The sequence below is a fragment of the Carassius auratus genome, unplaced genomic scaffold, assembly GCF_003368295.1.
Source record: "Carassius auratus strain Wakin unplaced genomic scaffold, ASM336829v1 scaf_tig00216558, whole genome shotgun sequence".
NCBI lineage: Eukaryota > Metazoa > Chordata > Actinopteri > Cypriniformes > Cyprinidae > Carassius > Carassius auratus.
In genome coordinates, this window is record NW_020528631.1 from 651,944 (window position 1) to 670,956 (window position 19,013).

General features: G+C 38.2%; 1 protein-coding gene across 2 annotated transcripts in view; it reads right to left on the reverse strand.

Annotated features, from left to right (window-relative positions):
* Positions 1 to 13,878: 13,878 nt before the first annotated feature.
* LOC113098423 (MAM domain-containing glycosylphosphatidylinositol anchor protein 2-like) overlaps positions 13,879 to 19,013 on the reverse strand; it is a 131,791-nt gene continuing 126,656 nt past the window's right edge. For both annotated transcript variants that reach the window (XM_026263486.1, XM_026263485.1), the window contains 3 exons: positions 17,059 to 17,189; positions 16,762 to 16,864; positions 13,879 to 15,983 (listed from right to left, as the gene is read on the reverse strand). In XM_026263486.1, the coding sequence (XP_026119271.1) occupies positions 15,895 to 15,983; positions 16,762 to 16,864; positions 17,059 to 17,189 (323 nt within the window). In that variant the 3' untranslated portion in view covers positions 13,879 to 15,894. The remainder of the gene's footprint in view (positions 15,984 to 16,761; positions 16,865 to 17,058; positions 17,190 to 19,013) is intronic.

The following is a 19,013-nucleotide window of genomic DNA, read 5'->3' on the forward strand; positions in this document are numbered from 1 at the left end:
CTTACTGCATTCGTTACGCACTCTGGCGTATTTCGTTACACAAGGATGCCTTTTGGACTCAGCTCGGCCCCAAGTTGTTTTCAAAAAATCATGTCCACTATACTGGCTGGTGTCCCTGGCACTGCCATCTACCTTGATGACATCATTGTCCATGCCCCAAATGCAGTGATTCATGAACAACGCTTAAGGGCTGTTTTTGCTGCACTCAGTCAACACAATTTGACACTTAACATGGAGAAATGCTTATTTGCAGTACCAGAGGTTGACTTTGTCGGTTTTCATGTTTCAGCCGAGGGCCTGTCGCCATTGCACTCCAATATTGAGGCTATACAACAGGTGCCGGAGCCTTCATCCGTAGCACAGGTGGCATCGTTTCTAGGGATGACAACATACTATATGCGTTTTCTGCCTCAGTACTCCACAATTACATACCCTCTACGCCAACTGCTCAAAAAGGATGCCCCATGGACCTGGTCTTCAGCCTGTTCTGATGCTGTGCGCACGCTTAAGGAGCTGTTGACAAGCCCACCTGTCTTGGCACACTTTAGTCTTGACTGCCCCACACTGGTCACTTGTGATGCTTCAGCTACTGCTGCTGGTGCTGTTCTTTCACAACTCCAGAATGGCATCGAACGGCCAGTGGCTTTTGCTTCTCGTGCATTCAGCCTGACCGAACAAAAGTACTCCACTGGAGAGAGGGAGGCTCTGGCTTGTGTATGGGCCTGCGAGCGCTGGCATGCCTACCTTTATGGCCGAAAATTTACCCTTCGGACTGATCACCAAGCCCTCAGTGCGCTTATGTCTCCTTCTGGTTCTGGTCACAAACCACTGCGCATGTACCGTTGGACTGACCGCCTCCAGCAGTATGACTTTACAATACAATACACCAAAGGCAGAGATAATGTGGTGGCCGATTTGCTGTCTCGTTCTGTGTCATCAACCATTGCCTTCTGTCAGGTGGATGAGGACGGGGATTTTATTAATTTAGTGCATGCACCCCTGACAGCCTTTGTGTCCCTGGAGGAACTCACAGCGGAGTCTGCTGCTGATTCCACACTATCGGCGGTCCGTGAGTATGTCCTGAATGGCTGGCCAACTCAAGTGGCAACAGATATCCAGCCATATGCCAGAGTGAAACACGAATTGTCATGCTGGAATGACACATGCTTGGCTCGTGGACACTGCGCCATCATTCCTGCTAGACTCAGAGGACGAGTGCTGACCATGGCTCATGAGGGCCATCTCGGCATAGTCAAACTAAAGCAGCGCTGTAGGGATCTAGTATGGTGGCCGGGGTTGGACAAAGACATTGAACAGCTTGTTCGGGATTGTGCTCCATGTCTCGTAAGCGGGAAAACAGGCTCACCAGTGCCGCCGCCACTAGGGTCTTTGCCTTGGCCAACTCGACCCTGGGACCACATTCAGCTGGACATATGTGGGGAACTCCATGGTGTGCCTCATCATTTGCGTTTCCTTGTAGTAGTTTATGATCTACATTCGAAGTGGCCAGAGGTTACATCTGTAGGCTCGGTCACATCCAGTTCCATCATTGACTTTCTGGAGTCGCTTTTTGCCCGCTGGGGCTTGCCTAGGACCTTGACGACAGACAATGGCCCCCAACTAGTGTCCGCGGAGTTTACCAGCTACATCCAAAGCAAAGGCATCAAACACATTCGAACAGCTTACTATCACCCACAGTCGAATGGGGGCGTAGAAAGATTCAATCAGTCACTAAAAAATGGTCTGAGAGCCCACTTAGCACAAGGCTGCTCTTTCAATGAGGCCTTGTCTCAGACTCTTCTACACTACAGAGCAGCTCAGCATTCCACCACTGGGGTGTCCCCAGCAAAACTGATGCTGGGACGGGAGCTGGAGTTACCCCTGCATAGACTTTGCCCTCCTACTTCTCATGGTGGAAATCCTGTGGTGCAAGCCAGGGTATGCGAACAACAGCTCAAAGCACAAGGCAGATTCGACGCAAAGAAAAAGGCCCGCATTCCAAGAATCTTCCCAATGGACTGGGTGCGGATCCAGCGGCCATACCGGAAAAACAAGCTCCACACTTTCTGGTCACAGCCCCATCAAGTACAAAAGCAGTTAGGTCCAGTTACATTCCAGCTATCTGATGGTTCCCGTTGGCATGCCAGTCGGCTTAGGAAAGTACCATGCCCTTCTGGTGCAGATCACACCCGAGACACTGTGCTCCCTTGCTCTCTGCTTGGTTCTTCATACCTTCTGCCCCAACCACAGCATCCAGTGACCTTGCAAGCAACATCCCTACCACCATCTGAACCATCCCAAGGCAGGCCTACCAGATCACACACTCGGCCTGCTCGCTTTCAGGACTACTTAACGTTCTTTCACACTTAGTTCACTGGGAGGGGAGGGGAAATGTTGCATGCTTAGTTAGACTTATAATCTGGTGTTTAATTAAAGTTATGTGTTTGTTACATTGATAAGATATAAAGAGCGCTGGTCACTTTAAGAGTAAGGAACAGACAGTGACGTTGACGCTAGAATGTTTTCACACAGTTCAGTGATGTGAGTGCTGAGTTGATGGGAGTTCAGTAAGGTTGATGAGAACAATAAAAAGTAAAATAAGTTTCAGTACGAGTCCTCTTTACAGACATAACAATTGGTTCACATCCTTTTAAACCAGATTATCATATTCAGGTTTTATAATTTCATAGCTGCTGAATAAACAATCATGGACATTTTACCGCACTGCATTTCTCAGTTTGGATGTGTGAAAGTTTACAATATCAAAAATGTATTATTAAGGCTTTTCATCTGGTTTTAACTAATCAAGGCCCAGTCAAACTGATGAGGCATTAATATAATGAAAGACTATTGTGCTAGCAATTAGCTGAAGTAAAGCTGATCCATCCTTGCATATATAATACTGAAGGGTGAATGTTTAGATGTTTTAATCCCACTCTAAGGTTATACAGTTGTAAGAGCTTCCGAGAAGTTTTATGGCGTACTGAAGCTGTGAGAAATCTTCCATTAGCTGAGGATGGAGCATTTATCAAATGAGAGATGACAAGGCCAACATATCATCCCACATTATATCCCACTGAGGGAGAAATAATGTGCTCATAAGTAACAGTGGAGACTGAGTGAAAACACTTTTGGAGTTTCTGACTGGAAACACTGTCCACCGAGAAGCCTGCAATGTTTCAGCATACCTGTAATTTGAAAGAGAGTGTTGTAGCTTAGCATGCTTCAGCCATTCAGAGTGTGAAAGATGTGGTTCTGTCTCTTCTCCTTATGTTTTCACAAATGTTTCATTTCAGGCCATTATGCATGTCACAGATATTTCAGTGTTTCACCTCAGCAAGAAAACGGTATGTTCTAATGCCTCAGACAGATGCACTAAGATGGTAAAAGTGGCAGTCTGGAGAAAATGGAAAGAGATTGTGGTAATCGCTTTGAATTTTTATTCTGAGACAGACATTTCAACATATTTCAGAATTATAAGTGTTCTGCAAATACCAGAAATAGGATTCTGATATTGCAATTATGAATTAGTGTTAGCTTGCTTAGAATGTTATTTTGCGTCTAAATTAACCAAATCCCCATGTGTTTTGTTTCTTTTATACGAGTTTCTAACCGGCAAAAGTCATTATAGAATCACACCATGACAGAATTTCTCAAAGTTCAAATTACATTTGATTAAAAATGGGGGGAAATGTCTCTATTAAAGCATCTTCTGAATTTCCCCTGAAAGTGTTTTGAACCATAAAAGGAGCCTGGAACACTTTGCAGATTTTGACAGCTGTCGGGCTCTAGATGGAAATTTTGGACTTCTTTTAAATTCACTAATCTGATCCTAAATAATTCGAATGCAATCTGAAGCTGAATTCAAGGTATCTTGAATGAAGCAATAAAACGCCACCCTTCTCAATTTAGTTTTGACTGAGATGAAAACGGCAATGGAGAAATGATACAATAACGGCTGTGGGGGACATTGTGCACCTACCCACATGATCACATATAATCAGTGCCATTTAGTGGATGCTATCCACTTGTTAGTTTCTTCCATGACTGTCTATGGAGGGATTTTGCATTCTCCTCCACACACAATCATTTCTCATTTTGAGTATGTGAATGGCGAAGCCCCCACTCTACTGTGAGTAAACGACTTCTCCATTCTTATCAGAAAGCAATTTGCTCGTGTAATACAGTCAAGTCCAAGCTCTCCATCATTATGAAATGGTTGTCTGATCTACGAGAAAGGAGATGCTGTATGAACACACAGACTATCTAGGAGATAGCTTGCCAGCTCATCCTGATGCAAACGCTGTATCATGCTGGCACAATGAAACCTGTGTCACAACTAAAGGGAGCTATAAAGGAAGCTGGCAAAAACAGTGCTGTGCAGGAGGATGGCATTATATATATATATATATATATATATGTGTGTGTACTTAAGAGGGTTTGTTGTCACATGGTCTATACCTCAGTAACTGTAAGATATTGGGCCTTATCATACACGCGGCAAGTGTGTTGGCTAGTTTCAGTCCGGCGCCGTTCGCATTTTCCCATCCAGCACCACGTCGTTTGATAAAAAAAATAATGCATTTGCGCTCATTTGTGCACCTATGGGCATGCTGGTCTAAAAAGAAGTGTGTTCAGGCACATTGCTGGCGCAATACTATTTTAAGGAACTGAAAATACCATAGACCAACTCAAACCTGGTCTAAAGTCTGGCGCAATGTTTTTTCTTTTTAATTTAAATGGCTGCATCCGAAAACTGAAAAATGCTGCCTTCGGAGGTCGCATTCCAAGGTAGGAAGACATCAAGGCACGTCCAAAATCAATGTCAGCTTAATTTCCTGTCATACTAAATGTATGTTTCTGAATTCTGAACGTTTTCCACTTTTTGTGTAATTTCTATGATATTTAAAAACTATAATAACTTAAGTAAAAAAGTGTGATGGATATAAATAGAGGTCTTTAGGAAACAATAAAACTCTGCAAATGATTTCTATCCATTTTTTTCTCTTTTTTATAGTTCAGATGTTTTGAGGACAATTCAGAAGTAAAACAATAAAATCAGTACCATTACGAGTGTAAAAACTCCTCAAAATGCATCAGACAAAGTAGCTATACAAGGATTTTTTCTGCCAAACATGAAAATGTTTATTAAAATGTACTCACCCTCAGGCAATCCAAGATGTAGATGAGTTTGTTTCTTCATCAAAACGTGTATTAATAAATTAATAAAAAACACATTTATTTTTACATCACTCGCTCACCAGTGGATCCACTCCAATAAATGGGTGCCATCAGAATGAGTGTTTAAACAGCTGACAAAAACATGTTAAATTTCCCCAAATATGTTTCCAAAACTCCAACCACCAGTCTCACATAATTTAAGCTGAATGCGTGCAAAATTAACTCCTAATTCAAATCTTACATATTTACCTAAGGTGACTTATTTTCTTGGGTTCGTTACAATCCCAGGCAAATCTTTGACCCTCTTCAGGGACAGGACATGCAACCACATACAGCTCATAATCAGCCAAATGCATCCTGTTCAAAAAAGGGAAGGTAGATATTTTCCATTAACCAATAAAGCTTAAAGAGAGGAATTTAATAGGAAATTTAAGACACAGAAGAATATAAAATTTCAGACATTAGTTTGAGTCTCTTGCCAAAAACATTATTTTCAGATTCTAATGAAAAATATCCCAAATGTTTAAAATGTTCATACCCCATTAGATAGAGAAAGAAAGAGAACGGTAAGCAACAGTGGGAACGATAAAGCGGTGGAGCAAAATAATGAAAAAGAGAGCTGGTCAAACACGTGGACGAGTGCCATAAGAACATTTCTATTTCATAAGCTGCTCACAGTGCTGATGTAAACAATGAATAAATAATCCCATTCTTTGAACTAGAGTTTGAACAGTGTATTCCATAGGGAGCTGAAGGAAAACAGACCTAATAATGGCTTTTTTCATAAATAAAATACTATTCTTCCAGACAAATACTTTACATTATATTTGGTAGTGCATGAAAACATTAATTATAGATACATAATCAGAAAAATAATCGATATGTCTATTTGCACGGGGAGCCCATTATTTTTATTTAAAAGATAGAGATAAAAGGGAATGTAGCATTAATAAATCAAGATTTGGGAGAGAGGCAGAAAATCTTTTTGTGGGTAGACCAGAGGAACACAATCACATCCACAGATTATGAGTAAAACATTACACAAACTAACATATAATAGAAAGAATAGCCACCTGCTAAGATGCTGGATGTGATCATTTCTACACAGAGTTAGTGTAAGTAATTATGCCCATGGGTTATCCTCTTTTAAACCCAGGGTTATGAAACAGTGCTAGAAGCAGACAAACCAGTCATACACTGAGCAATGCTTACCTCTTCATGGTGACATTTCCTACATCTACAAAGAGTTAGTGAAACATGATGAGTGCCTGTGGCGATTTGTAATCGTTCAATCAGTGTTACTGGTCTCATAAATATGCAAATCAGAACGTGAGCCCAGGGGTTTCAAATGTAAAGTGTGAAATCTTAAACACTGACTTCCCTGGACTGACTACTAACCCAGTAAAATGTGAAACAAGACAAGTCAGCATTACATTTAGCTCGTGAATGATGCATTCTTCTGAAGGTTTCATTAAATCAGTTGATTCAGTTCACAATACCGGTCCGAATGATTCATGCACGGATCTGGTTAATGCGCATCGAATTTAGTTTGCTGAAGTGATGAAAGAAATGAATTAACATCGAAATGCAACTCAAGAAGAAGTTTATCTTCACGATAATGATGTTGAGTTTAAAGGAAGGTATACTGTGAATTTACTAATTATATATATATATATATATAAGCCTATTATGATAATTATACACAGGCCTAATTTTTTATCGTCAAATGTAAATGGGAAATGGAAAAAAATATATCATTTTACTAATTTTAAAATACAAATAAGTCACTTTATCATCATCTTTAAACAGCACCAGAAAAGAGAAATAACAAATCAAGAAAAGCTGTGAAGTCTTAAATATATGCTTTAATTTGGTCTTAAATGTTTCAAGATACTGCAATACTACTACTGCTACTAATAATATTAATAATACAAAAAAAGATTTGAATTGCGATCGATGGCAGAAGATTTTGTTGTATGGACAAACTTTTAAGACTTCTGTGTTCTTTCATAGACTTGAAAGCTCAATTAGATGAAAAAAAAAAACATCTATTACACTATTTAAAAAAAAGAAAAAAGGAGGTGAGCAAATAATGAGAAAATAATGATTTTTTGTCCAATCGTTTCAGCCCCAGAGATGGTAAAACTGAAGGTTGATGGCTCAGTTCCCACTATTAAGCAAACCATGAGCACTGTGCTACAAAACACAGTACACATAATAGATGGGATCTACAAGAAAAAAAAAAAGCATTCTTCCCGAGGAATACTAATAGATTAAAAGTGGCAAGCTGATGTCTCTCTTTGTCATACAGTTGCAGACAGAGATAAAGAAGCAATTCCGGAGGCGTTTGATAGAGGATTGGTATTTGTTTTCATACACGGCAGCCACTGGTATGTCGCCGCGCATGCTTTGGGAGTGGTCATCACTCACGGACGCCCGGTGCCCAGGGTGTAGACTCCTGCTGCTACTAAGTCACCACAGACTGATGATAGTGTCAGCCACAGAACAATCTGCATTCATCATTTCTTATCTGCTGGGCCGCTGTGCTGATCTGGGAGATGCACCCTCTCGCTGCTGCAGGGTCAAGGACTGCATGATTGAGTTGAGTGTGTGAGCGTGTGTGTGTTGCTTTTTGACCCAAACAGCCTACTCCCAGTCCAGGAATTACTCGTGATCAAACTGACATGACCTGTTAATGCACCACGGAAACAAACCAAGCACCCGAATGCAGTGTAAGAGGATTGTCCCAGTTACTGTCACTTTCCCAAATCGACGAGAGGATAAGTGCGTGTCTGTATACAGTATTAGAGTCTACATGATAGGAATTTGTAAGTTGGTACATGTATCTGTCTTATGCATGTACGGGTCTTCATGGGCAAGCAATAGCACAATGCTATCATTGTCTAAATAACAGGTCATTTCCGAGCATCGTCCTCTAATATTGATCTCAGTACTCAATCGGAGAAACAGGAGGCCTGACCTTCACTTAAATAAGTATGATGCCCCAACAGCAGGGTTCAAGGGATGTTCTGGCCTGTGTTGATGCTTGCTGTTGGCTATCAGTGCAGATTCAAAATCTTCAGGGAAGATCCGCAACTTGTGAATCTCGACTTTAAAAAAAACAATACAGTCACAAACCAGATATCATTCATTCGCTCAAAAACATTTGTAGAAGAAACCTGCCCTGCTCTGAAGATTCACCCCTCTGTTCACACCCTAAATATGAGAAATGGTACATTTATATAAGAGGCGTACTGCTGAGTGTGTATATGCAGGAGGATGTTATCGTAAATATAGCCACTAACCAAATGCAGCTGAGCAGAACGGCCGCCATCACTCACTCTGGCTCCTTTATGACAGCTGATTATCAATATGAATGAAGCGCCATCATTTTTCCTTCCCTGTCTCCTTGGTGACATTGTGGTCACTCCTTAAAACAAAACCAGGTAGAACAAAATTAAAAATATCCAGTAGCTCAGGTTAGGTTTGGACAGGCACATTCGGGAATCATTTACTTTTGTACTTTGCAATTTATAGGAAACAGGCTGTTGAAAAAGAACACATTTCAATTCAAGCTACACCGATCAAATCTTGCTATGTTGTTTTCAAATGCCTCGAGGAATGTCTGTTGTGAAAATATGCAGCTATACATTTTTAACCACGCTCTTTTTTCCCCTCCAGAGAACTTTAAAGGCACTGCAGTATTTGCCTTCTCAGTAATCGAATCATTATGGAAACCTCCATAATGAGTAAATCAACAGTGTTTACTTAAAAGGCAAACAGAAACACATCCTACATTGTTTACACTTTCTCAAACTCATCTAAACTTTTATTTTCACCACCAGTTTCTGGAGAAGATGAGCTGCTGGGTTTAATGGTTGGAGGTGCAACTCAGCACAACAAAACGACATGCTCCACAACAACACACAGGTACATGTTTGGCCTAGTTTAATCATTTACAAGTACTGCATGACCCATGTTACTTCTCCTTCCTGTCTAATTAGGATAGAGTTACACCAAGCACATACAACAGCCCCCAAAAATATCTGGATAAATTAAGCCAAACTTATAAAATGCATGGATTTGTTTGCATAATAAAATATCAAAGCAATTGGCATTTGCAATGGAAGGAGACTGTTTTTATTTTTTTTTATTGAACTATACCCAAAGGAAACCCCAACATCTTTAATAATTAAAAGTAATAATAAATAAGAGTAAAATAATAAATGAACATAAGTTTATGAGTGCAGTATTTGTTATTATTAAAACATAATTTATATCAGTTCATAACAATTATTATTTAACATTCCACATTATCTACTTCTTGGAATTAAATATAATAAATATAACTATTTTCATCTAAGTTACTGTTAGTGGATGTATAAACATGTTCCACTAAAGGCTTGCAAACAAAAATAAATAAAAAAAAATAAAAAATAAATAAATAAATAATCCAAATATATTTTGTCTTCATTTTGAAGATTATCTTTTATTTATTTATTTATTTAACATACTGTAATTTAGAACCAAACAAACATAATTTTCTGAATGTTTTCTGAAATGTTGCTTGAAAAATGCTTGTACCATCTCTTTTTAAATTATTAAACATTATTCTATTCTATTCTATTCTATTCTATTCTATTCTATTCTGTTCTAGACATTTTGTTATCTAATGACATTCCAATATTTTTCAAAGTGTCCAAATCATTTTTTGGAACAACTCTATTTAATAATAACTGGTCAAACTCAATATACTGCATTTTGATCCCATCATATTTTCTACCTAAACTCCCACCACCCATTGAGTGTCTATATGCTGTGACGGCATCTGTTCTGGCATCTCTGACAGAGTCGGGATGCATTACTCTAACAGTGACAGCTACAACCTGTCTGACAGATGGACCTGCATCAGCTGACATACAGAACAATCTTCAGACACTGGATGCAGTATCTGGAGCACCCTGAGTTTGCCATGGGAAGCAGCTCCTGTTCATTGATGCACCTATCATTCTTCTCATACAGCGCATTTATATTCCATCACCTTAATGTTCAGTCTGTCAAAATAAGTCATAATAGCCTACTTTTTCAGACACATTTTGAAGAAAGTCAATATTTTACGTGATGAAACCACTGCTGGAAGATCCACAAGTTCTAAGCAGAACTTTCCCCTGACTCTTTCTTACAGGAAGAAGTGGGAATACAATTGTGTTTTCACACTGTGCTTAATACCAGGTTATTGTTGTTCTAAACCCCGCTTTTAACGCCAGGTGAAGGAACGCCTCACAGTTGTAATTTTAAAGCAGGGCTAGCACTGGGGTTATTAAACTCTGCTCTGGAGCTGCTTTCACAGTGTTCACCAACTACTTGCATTGGCATCAAACTTATACAGCGTGAATCAAGGCAGTGAGAATGTCGTGGCAGACTTTAAGCAACCGACACAAAAATTTTTTAAGGTTACCTGTGTAACTTCTGTAGGAAAGGCACTAAACAGATCCAGGTCTCCTCACCTGTCACCCACCTGCAGTTGTCCGGACAGGACCCAACTGCTAAAACAGAGTAATGTTTTAAAAGCACCTCAAACCTAGTGTTTACACGTCTTTCCTGTGGGAATCAACCAACTAGTTATTTATTTATTGACTTTGCACATCAAACTGGGATAGGAGAAAGTATTTTACCCCAGCAAAAATCACACTCTCCAACTTCAAACCAAACTAAAGCTCATTCTAATGCTGGAAGAACTTGAATCTTCGCTGAGCTAAGCACCCAGCTGCCTGTGAGGCTCTTTGTATTACAAGTATAAAAAGTGTATAAGGGGAACGAAATACCGCTTGTAAGATTATTTGAAGAATCATCTGGGGAAATGGTATTTGAATGTTATATGTGTTCTATCAAACTCTTCATAAAATGTTTGTTTGATTCTCTTCTGTGTCACTTGCGCTTAGGCAAAGTGACATGTTGTGTTGGAGAAGACCCAGCTTGCAAAGTGTGAAATAAGCCACAAGAGTGGGTAAAAAAAGGCAGAGGCTCAGGTGTGTTCTCAGTGTGTGTGTGTGTGTGCGTGTGAAGAAGACGTTAGCCCGTTGACGTGTAAAGCAGAGACTTCACAGAGAAATCTCCGGTGGATGGAATCGCGAGCCCTACAGTGTTTCAGACTTCACTAAACGCACACATCACAGGACTCAAGTCTAATTGAACCGCAGAATCTAGCAGCCACAGGGGGGAAAGCTTTTCTTCTATTATATAATACAATCTTCAATTTTTGATTAGAGAGCTGTCAAACACTATACTTTGTGCTGCAGGATCTAAAGCAAGTGTCAAACAAAAATAGCAATTTTATAACTGTTATTATTATTCGTATTAGTATTCACTAATTCAAAAGTATTGATAATCATGTTTTCAAATGGCTTTATTAATGGGAATAATAATAATAATAATAATAATAATTGGTTGATACTTCACTACAATGTGTTTTTCAAATAGATTTAATAAAAGCTATTCATAAAATGAGTGAACCAATAAATGTTGATGATGATGATTACCGGTATATGCATTTTTCAAACAGGTTAGAAGTTGTACTATTATTGATCTATTGGACCAGTCGTTTTATATGAAGCTCTTTGAATTATGAGGTAGTTGCTTTTCTGAAGATATCTGAAAAATGTTTAGTCATCATTGTAAATGTCTGAGGTCGTATTGCAGCTAAACAGAAACAACTAACCCACTAAAGGTATCCATAACAAAAAGCAGGATTTGCATTTGCAGGAAAAGCAAAGCTACACTGCCTGAGTATAAATGTGGAGGTCATTAAAAACTCATTGGCAGATACTTGAACAGCTCTCTGCTCGGAATGATACGGGGATGTAAGAAGGAGCGCATTACGGACAAACTGCGAGGCCAGTGTTTTCAGCATATTGAGGATGTTTAAAAAAATCTGTCCGGCTCTTCTCAATAATCCGCTCAAACAATACGCTTTTCTGTTGCTTTGCATCACTGGCCTGGCAACTCTTTCTCATTTTTATGTTAAGTTAATATTTTCACATGAGAGAAAGTGGGACAAGGGGAGAGAAGGATAGAAATGGAAATGTACAGCAGGGATGGAAACAGATGGCACTTGCTTTGTTTGGAGCATTTTGCCATGAAATAATGGATTATGGGAAAATATTTTGCCCACACGTACAAGGCACACACAAATCATACCACTCAAAACACCCAGACCACCCCCCCAAAAAATATAAAATAAAATCTCATTTACATCTGATGTATGATAGCTATTAACTAGCATCTCATACAATCATTTTAATGAGATAAATATAGAACGGTGTCCAACCGGTTCAGCTATAATCTCATTTCACATGACAGCACTGGAAGGCAAAAGGGAAAGTTGCCTTTAGCTTTATACATTACGGTGTGTGTGCTTGTCACTGGTGACAAATGGACCTGCTTGTAGGGACTTTCAGACCATAAATTACAGATAATCATATGGATACTTATAAGATAACCTAATGGAGGGTCTTTAACCATTCCTAACATCATAAGCTCCCGGGCATTATGTGCAAAAGTCCTCCACGCTTGATAGAAGTTCATTTTTTTCCTTTTTAAACAAAGGGTCAGAGGTTGCAAAAAGTTTGCATAGTTCAGACATTCATGGAAATAGCTGTCCTAGAATGAATTGCTTAAATCTTTTGACTTGGCCACCCAACCTTTCAGATGTTCCGATAAACCCACAAACAAGATGACATATCTGGACACAAGAGGCTGAAATTCCTGTCAAGATCAGTAAATAAGCTTGTTACTCAACTGAAACGCTTGCATTTCAGCAAGAGCGAGTGTCATCTTTACATTCTTACAATCTTAACTTTGTGTTTTGTGTAAGCAGAAGATCAAACGAGGCCCAAAAGTGACTCCGTAATCTATTTTTGATGAAACCACCAGACCTCCTGTGGTGAGACCCCTCAAACTAAAAAATAAGAAGGGTCTTTGTAAGGATTAGTGGTAGCCTATCCCCAAGTTCATTTAGCCGACACTTTAAGGGCTTTAAGGGAGTTTGAAGCCCAAGGCACATCCACACATGAGTTTTATCATAATTGAGATGGCAAATGTTCTGTTAAATAATGGTTAGCGCAACTGCAACTACACGTTCTATTGAGAAATTCTAAGCTTTCATTTTATGCAATGTCAAAATGTATCTACACACACACACACACACACACACAAACGTGCAGTGCTGCTTGAATGTTTGAATTTGGCTTGAATCAAATAAAAAATAAAACAACACTGAAGTGGTTCATTTTAAGCATATTTACATATTATGGGCAAATTAAACAATATATTGTTGATTTTTTTTGATACAATTGACAAAACTGATCCATTTTTGTCCATCCATCGTCTATCTATCTTCCTCCAGCACATAAAATCTGAAAATTTTTTTTTCCTCGGATCAATCAGTACTCAAGAGTTGTTTCAGAGGATAAGAAATTATAATTTTAAATTATATTAAAATTAAGTTTTGTTTTGACATTTAACAGCATTTTTTCCTGCAGATTTTCTTCCAAGATGTCAGAGTAAATACAAAAAGTCTAATTACAGTAATGAAAATATCAAAATAATATATATATATATATATATATATATATATATATATATATATATATATATATAAAAGAAAAAAAAAACACACAATACCATGAAAGCCTTTTATTGAACCGAGATGTAAAATATCTTTTTTCTTTATGTAAAGTAAGTTTATTCCTGTTGATAGTAGCTTTAATAAAATGGAGAAAAAAACATTTTATTTAAGGAACTGTGTTTCTGAATTTTGATATTAATATTTCACATTGTGCTTTGTCTGGATATTCATAAGTGTCAAACCATTTCCATAGACCTACCTACCAGATGTATTTGCATATAATTTCATATATTCTATATTATTTTATAAAATCATACTATAGATTCAAATTATGCCATAATATAGTAATGCAAAGGGATTTTCAGAAATGAAAAAAATGTTGTGAAATGAAAACAAATATATATATTTGTTGTCTGAAACAACATTTTTGGGCTGAGAAAACAGAAAGACTAACGTAATTCTTCCTTGGAAATGAATGTTATGAATGAGAAAAGTGATTTTACAATACATGTCCAAAAACCAGCAGGTTAAGGTATCGGATGGTCTCAGGTAGTTCAGAGTTTTTAGTTCAGTAAAAGCAGTCATTTTCATCAGAGTAATAAAATATCATTTGTACGAATCCAACCGGATGGATCCAGATCAAGGTTAATCATCTTGTACAGTGAGAGCATCATTCCTCTAAAGGTCCATCTGTTTTTTCATACCTCTGGATGTTGGAAAAAATATCTTTTTTTTTTCAGCAGCACAGAAGTCTCATCATATCGAAGGAGGATTTCATAGTGACCCTCCTGGCTGTTTTTCACCTCTGATAATAGCTCCCAGATGTCCTATTGATGAATCAATGGTGCTTTTAGTCCAGTCCCACCACCATTGTTTTCCTTATATCAGTCGGATGTGGAGCAGGTGGCAGGGATGCTGTCGAAATAAAAATAAGTCATCATCTATCAACAGTATGTGCAACTCAAGACATCAGTGATAGGCTGCAACACGGCACCTGTCTCTCATCGTGGCTCTCTGACTTTCACCTTTCATCTCACGTGTGTATGTACGCCAAACTGTGCCTAAAGGAAATGCTAGATGATACAGTAGCACAGTAGAATGATTTTACAGAAGGTTCTGAAGGCACTTGATTTCATTACAGACAGCAACTCCATGTTCCTTGGCGAACATGGTCCGAAGTTGACGGCTATCTTTACGCACCTAAAGAAAACAACTGCAAGGGGTCCAGCGTAACCGTAAGCAGATCCACACTAGCAGCAGGTACAGCGTGATGTTAAACAGTTCTCTACAGCTGTTGTTTAGCAGAGCCGTGCTGAAATGAAAGGTCAACTCAATGACTTTCAGTGAGAGACGGTGTTCATTGTGTTAGCTGCATGATGAGCTGTTAAAGTTTGATCGGTTAAAGCACACTGGAGGAGTACATGAACGCCCTAACTGTCCGTAAACAGACTTTACATTGATATTGTTTGCTCCAAACGCTCTTTAAAACAACACACATTTGTGGAGCCCTGATGTTCACGTCAAACCATTAACATCAGAGCACAAGGACCTACAAAAAGCATAACTGTATTTGACATATCTCTATTTTCAGACATAAAAGAAAAACGAAAACTTGTTTTTTTTTTTTTTCAAACGATCATTCATTTTTGTTACCATCATTGTTTTTTTCCTCCTCGGAAGCTTCCTTCGTATGGTTCAGGATTACGCGTTGTGACATTATGAGGTCTTTGATGACAGTAGCAGACGTAAAACAAAGCAAAAACCATGTAGTGATGGAAATACATCTTATGTCTTTGTGCTTTGAAAGATTCCCCTATTAAGTCTCTCAAGCTGTCCTGCTGTAACCATCCACCTGTTCTGTTCTTTATAACACTGAAAACAGTAATGGGCTTTTCCACAAGGTCTTGAGTGGACTCCGGTGTAATCACAGATTCCTTCCCTGGCTTCCTCTTCCTTCACACTGATCTAAAACCTATACGTTCCTTTTGTGTAGACGGGATGAATCTTTGGTTGTTGTGTTCAGGCAGTCCGTGTCAGCCGAAATCTCTATGAATGCCAAAGCTGGGTTCCACCTCCATGTGATGAGGTCACCTTCGGAGGCCAACCAAGACCAAAAGTAAAGTGAGCCAGAGCTGCCATATATGCACTGCAGCGGGAGAAGCCAGGGATCTTATATCTGAGGAAATAAAGACAAGAACAAATGCAGTTACTGCTGGGAACAAATATCCATTTCTCAGTTCTGTGTAAATATTCAGAGATTAACAATTCTGCCTTCTAGAAGTTTAATGAGGTTTGTCTACGGTCTGTATCTCTGAAACGTCTTCTCTTTTTTTGCAACATGCTATGCTTTAATTCAAAAGCAAGCGAGAAATGAACTGTAAACATTTGCTGTGAGTCATGAAAAGAGTCATTCGAGCTGGTGGATTATCTTGTTATGGATAAGAAAAATGTAAAAAGTGTAGATAATACAGTCCGTGTTATATTAGCTTTGATCCTACACAAAAGTTTCTTTCACACTTGTGTGTTCTTGTGAATGATTTATTTACACTAAAGAGGTATTCAGCAATTTCAGCATTTTATTTTATTTTTTATTTTTTTGGAAAGAAATGAATACTTTCATTCAATAAGAATGTGGGATAACCTGATCAAAAGGAGCAGAGAAGACATTTATCATATTGCAAAAGAATTTTACTTTTTTCAAATTAAAGTTGTTCTTTTCTACTTCTAATTTATCAACGAAACTTCAACATTTTTCTAAAGGATCAAATGAAGTTATAATGCTGTAAATTGTTTAAAATTGATAAATGTTAACCTGATAAATATGAATAAATTAAATGTATCAATTCAATGCATTAATAAAAATGATAGTTTTTTAAACGTATTTATTTCATTGCAATAAACTCAAAAGCCATTGCTAATTTAATTGCTTTAAAACTCTTGTCCATTATACTCACTACTACTGGGTGGAGGGTCTCGACACTCTCCTTCTTCTATGGCCACATCGTCTACAGCAATATCCCCTTCAATGCCAGAACCACGTATACCCTCCAAAACCATCTACACGAATGGACGGGAAAATAAAGCCAAACACATTTTCACTTTGTAGTTATGTAAGTTATAAGAAATATAATAAATAAGAACAGAATAGTATCCATGTTGTATCATAAAATATTATATTATTATAATTATTTGTATTATATGATCATTATTTGTGTATTACTATTCAAGAAAGATAAAGCAGAAAGAGGCACCTGAAAAGAGGATGTGGGATTGATGTTAACTCTAGCTTGCCTCCAACGGTCTCCTTGGTTCCCACTCAGGGTCCAAACAGAAGTATCCTGACCCGTCTGGCTTTTCTGCCTCAAATACACATTTAATGTTCCTGGAAAAAAGGCAGATGCACTCAGTATCAGTAGAAGTCATTAGATGCAATTTGGTTAGTTGACTTTGAACCCTTCCTTTGCGTTACATAGCAACTGCAAGGTTCAGTGACCTTGAAGAGACCTCATCTTCATCTCCGGGAAAATAATCAATCATTTAACTGTTCAGAACACAACCACTGCTGTTGTTATACTGTATATATGCCACATAACACTACACTCTCATTTTACACTGATTAAAAGAAAAGTAGGAAGAAAATCTGTATTAATCTCTCAGATTGCGGGATTCGGACATGGTGTGTTCATTTCCTTGCAAATGAGGAGACAATGAGACTAGTGCTACAGAGATGTGATGCTATTAATGCTAAGATAAACTTTCTGGAGATATAATCCTTTAACCAGAGCGAAACATTAAAACAATGCACAACACACACACAAACCTTATTTATGCTTTGATCTTCTTTCACGATGAAATATTTTCCCCTCATTAAATTGTTTTACACATCAAGAAATGAAGTAGTGCTTTTGAAAATTAGATGCAGACTTTAGGCATATAATTACTCTAATAACATGTATTTTACATTTTAAAATTACACGGACAGCAGAATGTCGCTGACTTTATTTGAGTAAACATCCTGTTACTAAACTGTTACATCCTGTTTCACTTGTGCACTAAATCAGTTATGGCTGTGTGTAAACACTGCATTTGTGCACTTACATCTGTAAATGATCGCATTTGCATGATGCTGCTTCCACACCACTAGGTGTCAGTACAACAAAAAATGATTTTAGTGCACATTTAAGTGCACCTTGTGTAGGTTTTCATATCAAAACAGCCATCTAACCATGTTATCTTGGTTCTTTGCTGTGCAACCAGACAGAAGATCTTGTTGGGCACATGGATGTTTTAACCCGGTGAGACCACGTGTCAGAAGCCAGGAAGAGAACACCCTGGTGAGTTGGAATTAGCCCCACACTTTCTATTCTAAAGGCACACTGCTTTGTGAAGCAGAAAATTGCAGTTACAAGCTTGTCTGAGGGGCTGTGGAGGTCATCACTACCACAGAAGTGCAATTGCATGTCCAGCTCAACTGCAACAGCATAAAGTGAGCATGAAAAAGGGAACTATAGAAATGTTTCCATATAGCACAAATTGAGTTATTGGTCTAAATCATTTACAGCACTTACAGTCCACTAGAAACCTTTAATAGCAAGGTTTTCCATCCCAGAAAAGGCCAAAGTGTACACTGCACTTTTCTGACCAGCATGTTAAAACTTAAATATGGCAATTTCTGCCACAGGGTAAAAGATAAAATATAAAAAATAGACTGACATAAAGTTAAAAATAAGGAAAAAGTTATAGTGTGTATAGAAAAGAATCACCCTCCTTTACTTTGCAATATTTGCCCACTCTTCTTTGCAGAACTGCTTAGGTTCAGTTAGATTTATTGTTACATATAATTTGGTGCTGAGGCCAAATAATTAAATTTTTGTCTCGTCTGCCTCAGAATCGTCAAGGTGCATTTTGGCAAAGTTGTACAATTCTGATTGAAAAAAGAAATCAGAAAAGGGCACAAATTTAACAGCAAAATATGTTCCGTATATGCCAACTATGAAAATACAATCAACATTGAAGGTTTCAATGTCAAACCTAAGGAAGACAGAATGACAGACTAACACACGCACACACACACGCACACACACCCACTCACACATACAGAATTGGGACACAGAATAGGACACATTCTTATTTAATAACCCTGTTGTTTAATAAGGTATTTAGGAAACAAGACGTATAAATGTTTATGTATGTCCTTTAAATTAAA